The 12,416-nt window shown below is 39.0% G+C and overlaps 1 protein-coding gene across 3 annotated transcripts in view; it reads right to left on the bottom strand.

Annotated features, from left to right (window-relative positions):
* Positions 1-114: 114 nt before the first annotated feature.
* The window catches only part of GLT8D2 (glycosyltransferase 8 domain containing 2), a 28,564-nt gene continuing 16,262 nt past the window's right edge, over positions 115-12,416 (bottom strand). For 2 of the 3 annotated variants that reach the window (XM_088797179.1, XM_088797170.1), the window contains 6 exons: positions 9,030-9,147; positions 7,488-7,572; positions 6,754-6,866; positions 4,579-4,745; positions 3,567-3,679; positions 115-729 (listed from right to left, as the gene is read on the bottom strand). In XM_088797179.1, the coding sequence (XP_088653305.1) occupies positions 521-729; positions 3,567-3,679; positions 4,579-4,745; positions 6,754-6,866; positions 7,488-7,572; positions 9,030-9,147 (805 nt within the window). In that variant the 3' untranslated portion in view covers positions 115-520. The remainder of the gene's footprint in view (positions 730-3,566; positions 3,680-4,578; positions 4,746-6,753; positions 6,867-7,487; positions 7,573-9,029; positions 9,148-12,416) is intronic. The other variant, XM_019728494.3, reaches the window with a different exon arrangement.

The following is a 12,416-nucleotide window of genomic DNA, read 5'->3' as shown; positions in this document are numbered from 1 at the left end:
GCTTTTCTTTAACAAGAATGTTATTCTTTCCTCCTTTAAACCTGAGATCGATTTACCTTCTATTTTTTCTTTTTACCTTCTATTTATCATGTAGAGTGTATATATAGTGAAAAATCATTTAAAAATCTATGATTTTTATTTTTTCAGACATTCATGTTTTAAATGTAATACAAAAGATTGGCAACCTGTTAAAAAAAAGCTACATGTGAAAAATACATTTAGAAATTTGAAAAATTTTTAGATATAATTATTATTGAGTTCAGCAAATTGGTTGCTGAAACCCAGATGGGTTTCTTTCCAACAACATATTTCACTCACATAATCTTGATTTCCATAATTACCACTTGTGCTTAAGGAAGTAAATCAATACCTGTGTGATCCAAGCTACTATATGCACACAGTAGCTTTTGTTTTTCATACTGTGGATCATATCTATCAAAGATACTGTTCATAAAGAATGGTGTTATAGTAGGCTACAAATGGACAAGTCCACATTTTTATACAGAAAATACTTAAAATGTCAAGTTATATCAGCTGTTGTGATTGAGTTTAAATATCCCTGCAGGGTCAGGAACAAACCAGCTTTCCCATAAATCGTTGTGAACACTAGGGAAGTCCCAAGGTTTATGTCTTCCATTCCAGTGGAGTAGTTTTGCTTCTTGCAGAAAATGCTCCGAATATCTGGTATCTGGATTCCAGCCTTCATTGTGTTTAGAGAAAAGTAATAGGCTTGTTAGAAAATAAAAAACATAAAAATTAAACAAATCAAAGAGTACGCAATGAAATTACCACCCATCCTAAATCTCAAAAATAACCATTGTTAGAGTTTCTCATGAAATCCTTTCAGTAATGTTCTACCTGTATAGCAGTATGTATGTAAATATGCATGTATATATATTATGTATGTGTGTACATACACATACTGTAGATGTATTTTTTAATGTATTTGTAACTTGCCTTTTAAAATTACTGTCTTAGGAAACTTTCCACAGTAGTACATGTGGATTTACTGAATTATTATTAATGACTACATAGACTGAATATATGATTATTTATTTAGGGAGTTTCTTATTAAGGAGATTTAGGTTGCTTCTATCCCTTCACTAGCATAAACATTGCTACAATGAACAGTCTTCTATGCATGTCTTGTGCAGGTATACAAATATATCCATAGGATAAAATCTTCTAAATGGAATTGCTAGATTTAAGAGCGTGTGCCTTTTACATTTTGATAGGAGAGTGCCAGATTGTCCACAAAAGAACTTGTAATAGTTTCCTTCCAACCCAGCGTTTATAGGAGTTCTTGTTTTTCTACATTTTCCTTGAATATAGCAACATTTTCTTTTAAATGGTCTTATTTTTACCGTATGAAATGTGACCAAGAAAAGATCTACTTTTTAACAAACAGCTGTCTCCATTGGAATAGTATTCCCCCATAAGTAATCACTTAGGGACTATGCATTTACCCTAATATTGCCGTTGCTCAGAACAGTTTTAGAACATCTCTTTCAGAAGGACGTTAAGAACTTGTGAATGTAAATCTTTTTAAAAATGTATCCTCTATGGTGTTACATTTTCTTTCTAAGAAAGGGAATTTGATATTTTTTAAAAACAACTGAAAGTCCATTGAGTAAAGAGATGTTGAATATCTAGAATTATGTTATTCTAGTTTATGTTATTCTAGTTTAACATACGATGTGAGAAAAAACAAAAAACCAAGAAACTGTCTTCTGTTACTCACAAACATGTCTGTGAGGGCAGTTGCAGAAGAGGAGCTCAGTATTTCAGGCTGAAGTGGCATAATTGGAATAACCACCAACTTCCAAAGAATCTATACAAAAGTAATACTCATTTGGGAAGAGACACCTTCGTGTGATAAATCTCCACTAAGTAGGACGTCTCTCAGCTCCGTGACTGAAGGACTCTGTAGGGGCTTGCAGTTTTGCTTTTAGCTGAATAGTTTTCATGAATTTTTAAAATCTTAAGTCTCTCTGTTTAGACTCAAAGTTAATACCCATCAGCGTTACATTGCTTTCTTCTTTCAGAACACTCTAAAACCGAGTCATTTTTCAAATGATCACTGAGTTCCTTCAGTACACAAAAGGTTCTGTTCTACAAAGAAAAAGGAATTTCCCCCTTGGAAGATCCTGCCCCTTCCTACTTGTCAATAAGTTACATAATTCATACGATGTAATTCTGAGTCTCTGTTCCAAGATCATAACATGCTCTGACATTATCGATCTAAGCTCCGCATAGCTGTTCCTACACATTTTTTATAGACATTCTACCTTGATGGGATTTTCTGCACATTCATTACACAGAAATGTTGATATTTGACCTAACAGTGAACTCAACATTACTATAAATGAAATCAGATGGAAAAATAGTGTCCTGAACTTCCCTGTGTCACTCTTATGTGCATACAGATGCTCAGGAAAATCAGGAAAGATTCTGGTAATGAGGCAGAAGCAAATCTATACAGAATCATTAAGGGGAGACAGGAACTCATTAAGGGGAGACAGGAACCCAGCTTCCATTTTTGTCTGTCGTTTCTTTTAAAAGGGAGAGTAAGGGACTACCACCTTGCAGGATTGTTCTTAGAAATAATGTTCACCTTTATCACCAGAACTTAGCTCAGTTCTTGGCAATGTGGTGGGCACCTGGTAAAGATAAATCCACAATCATCTCCAATTCTAAAATAATCCCCCAATGTCTGTAAACAAAAGGATTTTTAATAACTTCTATGGCAGCAAAACCTAGATCCCACTCGGGGTATTGTATAATGTAAGTATGTGAACCACATTACCTTTCTTAAGTTCAAAACCTTTCTAAATTTATAAACCGGTCTAGCCCAGTGGTTTTGGCTCATGGCTTGTGGCCACGTGTTTGGATGAATGTGAATGTCTTCTGTGCCTGATTCTATTCTAAACAATTTACATGTATTAGGTAATTTATTCCTTATGTATTAAAAAAAAAAAAAACTTTATAAGGTTCTGTAAGCTTCAGTTTACAAAGGAAACTAAGGCACACAGGGGTTGAGTAACTTGCCCAAGATCATAATAGCAGAGTCGGGGTTCCAACCCACATCCTAGAGCCTGCCCTCCTGTAGTGAAGAGGGAATAAGAGAGACTGCTAAGGGATTTGCATAGTACACCACTAGTAGACAACTTAGATGAACTGTCAGCTATCTGAATGCATCAAAGCCGTTATGCTAATTCATTTGGTTTTGTCTACTCTGGCTACTGCAAAAGTGTAATAAAGGCATGGGAAAAAAATTTGACAGTGAAAGTTCTACCTTAATGTTTATCTGGCACATACTGTATGCTAAGCATGAGTCTAATTGCTTTTCATGCATTCCTAGAAACACACCTCTCCAGTCGGCCATTTTTATCAGCTGTATTTGCAGAATTTGAGCAGTGAGGATTAAAAAATGTGTCCAAGGTAATCTCCAAGGTCACCTAGGAGGATTTGAATTGAGGAAGCTGGTGCTATAGCACGTTTTCCCCACCTTGGTGCTCACTGAGTCTATAAAATGCTCATTTGCGTTGTTTTTCTAAAGTACTTACCCAGGTGCCTTATGTGCCACAGGGGGTTGATTGTGGAGTATTTTCCATGAAACACAATTAGCATTGGGGAAGTGGCCACCCCTCCTCCCAGGGAGCTGCTGTAGAGATTTTCCCTAAGAAAAGGAATAGAAAAGCAACATTTGGTCTGGAGCCCCACAGACTCAGATAAGGTAGAATCTAATAATTTTAAAAGATGTAGGACAGTCTCTCACTATATAACAAAACTATAGCCTTTCATTTTTCCACAACTTTTATTTTGAAAATTGTCAAATCTACACAAAATTGTGAAAAGAATACCATGAACTTCTATGTATTTCACCTACATTCACACAGAGTGCTAATACTTTGCCATTTTAATTCTTGGGCTTTTTTTATGGCAAACAGAGATCAAATTCTGATCCTACATTATTTAGAATAACTTTATTCACAAATTCAAGATTACATAGTATTAAAAGTGTCCAGAAAAAAAAAAGGGAAATACAATGTCATGATTATAGTGGTTGTGTTAGTTTAATTTTCTCCATTTAAAACTTCAATAATGAAAAATGATAAATTTTGAAAACTTCAACCCTAAGAAACAAAGTTGCCTTTATAAAGTAATGCTTAAAAATAAATCCACGGAATCTGGTACAGGAAGAGTTTTGGAACTTCAGAAGCTCTCCACGTCCCCCCATGGAGGCTGCGTCCTATGACGCAGGCAAACTCTTCACAGAGGAGAAGCCCGCCTTCCAGGGAACCCCCCCATTGTGTGAGAAGCCGGAATAGTGCAGAGCAAATATAACACTACAGTGTGAGACAGAATAAAAGGCTGCAGTTGGAGAGAAAATAAAACATTCTACCAACACCTACTGGAAAACAGTTTTCATCTACTGCCCCTTTCTCAACAGTGCCTCTGTGGGAAAGTATCTCAGATGTGTATAAAATATTTCTAACCCCTGAGTTATGCATAGAAAATTAATTGAATGAGTTTCTTCCCAAGCATGGAAAAAATGGTAAAGAGGTCTCCACATACTCCACATTTTTTTGCATCCATTTCTCCAATTGTTTGGTGATACGCTGGTGCTTCCATTCCGTCATGTTGGCAACAATCACACCAGGATTGAAAGAGCAAGTGCTGGGGCTTATGCCGAGATCTTTTATAGTCTTCTTCCGGTAGTCCAGATAGCCCATATATGTGTTCTGTACAGGAACAGGATATGCATGCTTTGGATCAATGAATATTTTGTTTCTGGAAAATGATAATTTTCTTAAAACCACTGTGCAGTGCCTCTGGGTTCCCTCCTGTGTCACTGGCCGCATCCCAGCATCCTTTGCTGGCTTCCTCTTATTTCCCCACCTTCTAGAGGCTGAGTGCCCCTAGTCTCATTTCCAGCTCCTGTTCCTTTCTCCAGTGCTGCCTCCTGGAGAGCCTCCTCCAGTCTCGTGGCTGTACATACTGTCAGAGCAGATAACCCTGACCTCTCTGGATTTCCAGCTCCTGTTACATCTGCCAACACAGTGTCTCCTTCTGGATGCTTAATGAGGCAAGTCCACTTACATCCAAAATGCTCCCAATCCTATCCCAAATGTGCTGTCCTACAACCTGCCACTCCTCAGTTGGTGGTCACTCTATCCTTCTAGTTCCTTAGGCAAAAACCCCAGGGTTATTAGGTCATCCTTGACTCTTCTTTCTCACTCACTCTTCATACAGATCTGTCAACAAATCTATTGGTCTCATCTTCCAAAATAGATCCAGAAGCCAACCACTCCCCAGTGCCTCTACTGCTGCCTTCCTGCTCCAGGCCTTAGTTACCAATCACTGGTTTGCTCCTCCTAACTCATGTCCCTCCTTCCATGCTTTTTAACCCCCCTCTGTCTCGATGTTACTCATCTGCTCCAAGCCCCTCCAGTGGCTTCCCATCTCATTCAGAGTAAAAGCGAGACTTCCTAAAACGGTGTGCCCTGCCCTATACCATCTGCCCTCCCATGATCGCTCCAGGTTCTCTTATTCTTCCCCTTATTGCTGACCTTATTCCTTCAAGACACTGGACACACTCCCGCTTCAGGACCTTTTCACTTGCTGTTACCTCTTCTTGGAATGTTTTTCTCCCTCTTTCAGGTGTATGCTCAGCAACACCATCTCAGCAGAGCCTGTTTAAAATGCAGCCCCACCTCCATCCTGAACGTCTAATAAGTATTTTACTTGTCTTCCCTCTAGAATGTAAGCTACACAAAGGCAGGCATTTTAGTTTCGTTTGCTGTATTTACTAGTACCTAAAACAGAGTCAGGCACATAGCAAGCACTCAGTAGGTAGTTAAATGAATGTAACAGTAGGCATGACATACTGTTTCACCCACACAGGCTGCCATAAGCCACCTCAGTGGGATGCTCAAATATGGCATGGAAGGAACAGACACACGCGGGCACGTTCTGTGTGCCAGGCACTGTTCTAAGAACTCCACAGGCATCTCATTAATTGCACACAGTAAGTTTAGATGAGATCACAAAGCCCCTGAGTGATGGAGTCAAGATCCTGACACGGTGGTGTCTGGCCCCAGAGTCTAGCCTTAAAGTGTCACATCTTAAATGTCAGACATTTAAAATTATTTCCTGAAACTTGTTTTGAAGAACAGCATTCGATTCTTAATGGCATGTTGTATTTTAAAGCCATTCTTTTGGTTTCAGTATTACAGATAGGTTCAACTTTCCTCATTTCCACCAGGGGAAAGAGCTCTTTACCCTTGAACAAAATCAGTATTTTCCTCTGCTGAAATAAAATTTAAAAAAGCGATGGTCAAAGCTTTGAGAATAGAACCAAAGATTCAGTGAATCGCGTGTACAGAAAACACCATCTCTGACATAGAGGGTGGTTAAACGTGACCTAGATAACAACTATCCTCTCTGGCGCATTTACTATACACGGGACACACTTGGACATCATGTTATTTCATCACAGGTCACAAAAACACAACAACGTAGATATTATTATCATGTTTCAGATACAGAAAGTAGAACTTACAGGGTTCAGTAACTTGCCCCAGAATCGCTAAGGTGAGAACCGGAAGCCCCGGCCCCTGTGGTGTTCTGCCTTCTGCAGACCAGACTGGCCAGGTTCTCGAAGGTGTAGCTTACATTCATTTTGAGTTGTGGGAGGAGAAGGGGTGAGAGTGGCAGGGGAAGGTAGGACTTCTGAGTCAGTGTGCTCACCTGCAGCCCCACAAGTCTGTTTGTGTTCTGAGATGAGGGCAAATCACAGTCATCTGAAAACGCAGCCGCGTGGCCCAGGGCCAAGGTAGTGTCATACAGTTCTTGGATATCACCTGAATTTAGAAACACCAGGAGTTAAAATATTATAGCAGTTGTTTTAGGGCTGGATAGAGCCTTAGAGCTGAAACTAATGCCCAGTTTTGCTATGAGGCAGAAGTATGTGATGCCTCCCTGGTGTCATGTGGCTTGGCAATTTGCTTAATAAGAATAGCTTGTATCCATTTGGAAAGCCATTTGATAAGAAGCTCTGATCAGCATTGGTCAAATTTCTTTATTTCTGTTGCTATGTAGGTACCGCACCAATGCTAATCTGATTTGCATGTGGGAGAGAAAGAAGGCAACATTTAAACACCAAAACTTAGCTCACTTCTAAGAATGTCATCAGGGAGACTGTCTCCCTACATTTTAGGGATGCAGAGAAAGAAAAAGGCAACTAAGCTATTTATCATAGATTTTGACTATCAGAGAGAGGCTCTCAGAAAGTCAACTGGACTATCCAGGGGAGTATCAAACTCTCTTTTCAAAATATTCCCGAATTTACAATACTATACTCCCAACTTTAATAAGCAGTCAAAAATCACTGGGCAGCTAGCTATTTGGAAAATGAAGAGAGACAGTCTTTCTACTTATCAGCTGCTCCTTTTCCAAATGGTCTTGGCAGTCGGCGAGTATACCTTGTACAATTACATCATCATCCACATAGATGACTTTCTCATGTTGGTGGATAAGCAGAGGGAGGTAAAATCGAACAAAGTTCAGCTGTTAAAACAACAAAAGAAGCAATGTTAAGGAAGAGGCTATGGCTTAGTGTCTTCCAGGGTTGCTGGAGGGTCGGCTTTGACCATGGCCTTGGCCCAGCTCCAGGTTTACAGCAGAGAAAACCAGGCTACAAAGATGCCTCACTCGGCTTCTGGTGCCCAAATTATCTGGGCCCTGGGGCTGAAACCAGTGCTGGCAGATAGCACTTCTCCTAGATCCAAACCCTCAGCTGCTCAGATGGTCGCCAATTTCATCTCCATGGACGGCTACAGTGGGAGTCACAGAGGCTTCCTCCTCAACCTTTTAGGCCACGAGTTGCCTGTCTTCCTCTACACTCATTCATTTGACTACTGTCAACTAATCAGCTATACACACACATACACACACACACACACACACACACACACACACACACACACGTGCATCATCCCTAATAGTAAGCTCAACCTCTTAGCACCTTGAACCAGAAAAAAGTCAGAGAAGCACTGGCTGAGGGTGAATATTATTAGCCACAACAAGGGCTTAATCCAAAGTCCCAGCTCAGCTTGCAATCCGATAATAAATATCTGGAATTGAGGAAAGATATGTCATTAGAAGGCGTAGAATGCAGTACATTTTCAAGGATGGATTTAAGTAACAATTATATGTAGAAAATGGCTACATTTTCTGTACTTGCCATCAGCACCACTCTTTATGCAGGGGAGGAGGGGTCCCTTTTGTAAGAACTCTTGTGGTAAAATACTTTAAGATTGCCCAAACTAGAAAAAAAGTGGGGGGCTGGCCTGGTGGCTCAGGTGGTGGGAGCACCCATGCTCCTAATGCCGAGGTCACCGACTTCCTCAGCCGGGGGTAGCGCAAGGCTCATAATACCAGCGTGGGCCAGAGAGTTGTGTCCTACACAATGAGACTGAAAAACAACGGCTTCAACCAGAGTGTGGGGGTGAGGGGAGGCGGAAGAAGGGGAAAACCAAAAAAAAAAAAGAAAAAGAAAATAAGTGGGTGTCTCCTGAAAATATTATCTTAGTCGATACTAGGAAGTATGTAATCCATCATGCTACTGTTTTTCCTTAGCTGCTGGGATTCTCCGAACTAAATTTCATGTCCAATCACAGTACACACAATAGCATGTAGGGTTGAGAATATGTCTTCCTGGCCTCAATACTCGGCCCAGATCCCCCACCCCCACCCCCACAGGCATAGTTACACACAAAAATGCATCCTACATTTTTTTATGCTTCATTTAATAATTTTTATGCTCTTTAATAACTTCATTATGTTTATGGAAATCATCTTAAATCCTTTCTGGAGCAGGTGGCTTATAAATGACAAATAAGCGGAGTTTGGTGGCAATCTAACAATGGCGAGACCTCACAAATATTTCATCTACATCCCAGGGCTCCATACTGAACAAGGTCTCAGCAAGGACTGTCCCCAGCACGTGCACGGTTCCTACTCACAGGCTGGAGCAATTCGGGCCTCGATGAGTCTGGTCTGATCTTCCCCTTGAGGACCATAGGGTTGAACTCCACAACTTTAAAATGTATTTCTCTCAGTTTAGAATGTTCGATCCATTTTCTAAAGAGATGGACAACAACAACAAAACCCCTCTCGTACACACCTCCCACTTTTCCTCAGTTTGCCTGTCGCCTCAGAGTCAATCTGTTACCTCCTTAGAAAGTAAAAAACAAAATGTCGGCAACCTTAGTCAAGTTGAGTCTATAAAGCCTTCTGATTCTTTCCCCATCTGGTCTGGCTTTAAAGCTTTTTTTATTTATTTATTTTTTAAATTCACATAACTCTGTCTGCAAAGGAAGTGAAACAAAACAGCAATAACCAAATATCTCCCCAGATCTACATAATCTCCACAGCGAACTGTAAGAACAGAAAGTGCTTCTTCTTGCTAATAAAGCTGCATCTATGGTTGCTAGTACTATCTTTGCCACATGCTAACAGCTCTGTAATGTTATGAAGCAGGACATTCTCAACCTGCTATGGTGACTAAAGTCATTTCTGCACTGCTGTTTTGACTCCAAGGACGATTTTAATTCGCCTTTGTCACTGTCTCTCAATCTTCCCCATCCATCCTTACTCCCTGCCCTCTCCACTTACATTTTCTCAGTCTTACAGAACTTCTCTTTTTATCCAATTCATAACAAGATTCTTGGTAGACATAACCTCAAAATAAAATTTCCAATGACTAAAGCCACACATGGTAGCATTTGTTGTTGACTAAAAATCGATGGAAGTAGAACAGACTCTGGATGGGGAACACACAATGCAATATACAGATGATGTATTATAGATGTGTACACTTGAAACCTATGTACTCTTACTAACCAAGGTCACCCCAATAAGTTCAATTTAAAAAATCGACAAAAGAGTTCAATCTTCCCAACAAAATTTAGGTCTGCAAAATCTGAACCATAAAAAAATCAGTCATTTACTCAATGTTATATGTCAATTATATCTCAATAAAGCTGGGGTTGCGGGGGGTGAGGGGGAAACAGTCATGTCAATAAGAAAAAGATAGACAACCCAGCTAAAAAATTGACGAAATACTCGAACATTCATATCCAAATGGCCACAAAATGTGTGTGTGGTGGGGAACACTCAGCCTCATCAGAAATAAGGGAACCTCAAATGAAAACCACAATGAGATACTGGTAGAGACTCATCAGAACAGCAAAGTTAAAAAGACTGACTACACCAAGTGTTGGCGTGGCAGTTGTGATGTGGGTGTGCTTACTTTGTGATGACTCAGCTGTACACAGGCTTTATACAGTTTTCTGTTTTTGTGTCATACTTCAATGAAAACAGTTTTTAAAATATTTTAAAAGAAGGGGAGGTGGACTGGATAATCAAGAACTGGAATCATTCCTCGCTCAAATGTCATATAGTCCTGAAGCTCATGCCTTTTGTTCAAGTACAAACACTTCCTCAGAACACATGACACATGCCATTTTTGGGGGTTTGGTTATCTGGTTTTTATACCCACAGATAATTAAAGGGCTGTTCATGACAAGCTAAGTGAACAATCTGCAACAATACATAATAAGAAGAGTGAGAAATGAGACAGAAAAACTAGAAAGCATGTATAAGCTCAAAACCTACAGCTGTCACGGACCATTTCGATCAGGAGCAAATGTCTTACATATCTCAGTAGTATCTCCTAATTGTGCTATTACCCAAAAATCCAATTATAAAAGTCATACATAAGTACATTCTCATTATAAATGATGGAAATAACACTTGAAATACCTTGAACTTCCCTTCATCACTGCTTTCTCCAATTCCTCCATCTTCCCTAGAGATAGTCACTGTTAACAGTTAAGAGATCTTTCCAGGTCTTTTTCTTCACAGAAACACACATATGTACACGTACACATATAAAGTTTGGGGGTTTTGATTTTCATTGCTATAGACAGAATGTTTGTGTCGCCGCCCCTCCACCACATTCAGATGTTGAAACCTAATCCCCAATGTGTTGGTATTTGGAGGTGGGGCCTTTAGGAGGTGACCAGGTCATGAGGGTGGAGCCTTCATGAATGGGATCATTCTCCTTATAAAAGAGACCCCAGAGAGCTCCCTTACCCCTTATGTCATATGAGGACACAGAAAGAAGGCAGTCCTCTATGAACCAGGAAGAAGGCCCTTAGCAGACATGGAATCTGCTGGCCTAGATCTTGGGCTCCCTATCTTCTAGAAATGTGAGAAATAAAATTCTATTGTTTATAAGCCACCCAGTCTGTGGCATCCTGTTATAGCAGCCAGAATGAATTAAGATATTCATAAAATGGATCATACTATATGAGATATACTAAAATTTGCATTTTCCACTTAACACTCTGCCTTGGGAATCTTCTATGTCAGTGTACACAAATTACCTTCTTTCTTTTTAAATAGTTGGATCATATTCCATAGTTCATTTAAATATTCTTCCATTGATGGACATTTAAGCATTTAGCAATGTTTTTTTTAACTATTTCACATAATGCTAAAATTAACATTGTACATATATTTTGGTACTATGTACCAGAATTTCTGTAGCACAGATTCCTAACAGTGGAAGTGGTATGGTGAGTCAAAATATATATTCATGCTTGTATAACACTTTAATAGATTTTGCCATACTGCTCTCTCAAGATGCTTTACCAATTTACAAAGTGCACATTGTGTAAACAGGTAATAAGTATGTCCATTTTCCCGCACCCGATATTATTGTCCTATTTCATTTTTACCACCCTAATGAGTGAAAAGTTGTATTTGTTGTTTTAATTTGCATTTCCCTATTAGTAACATGCAACATCTTTTCATGTTTGTTGACTATTTTTTCTTCTGTGAATTGTCTATACTCATTTTTCTATATTCTGCACTCTATACTCATTTTTCTACTAGATGCTTGTATGTTTTAAAAATTTTGTATGAATTCTTTACATATTTTGGATAGTAATCCTTTGTCTAAAATACATGTTAAAAATATTTTGCTTAATCTATTGTGTAATTAATTTCACTTTTTATACTGCTTTTCATTATTTTAAAGTGTGTAAATGTTATGCAGTCAAACACGTCAATTTTTTCCTTACAATTTTTGGGCTCTGGGAGTCAGTCTCCATACCAAAATTATACAATTGCCCCATATTTTTACAATACATTTAAAATTTAATTTTCTGTCTATTTCTTCTAAATCCAGCTCCAATTCATTTTTTTAGTGTGGTGTGTGGTAGGAAAGAGATCACTTCACAGTTCAAAAATTACAATTAGTGGTGATTCTGAGCCATATTAAAAGGATTATATTATATTAATAGTCTCTCAGGTTAAGAAAGCAGAGAAAAGAGAAACCATTT

The sequence above is a fragment of the Rhinolophus sinicus genome, chromosome 1, assembly GCF_057876585.1.
Source record: "Rhinolophus sinicus isolate RSI-liver-muscle chromosome 1, RSI-T2T, whole genome shotgun sequence".
NCBI lineage: Eukaryota > Metazoa > Chordata > Mammalia > Chiroptera > Rhinolophidae > Rhinolophus > Rhinolophus sinicus.
The sequence above is the reverse complement of the archived record's forward strand: the minus strand, read 5'-3'. Positions and strand labels throughout refer to the sequence as shown.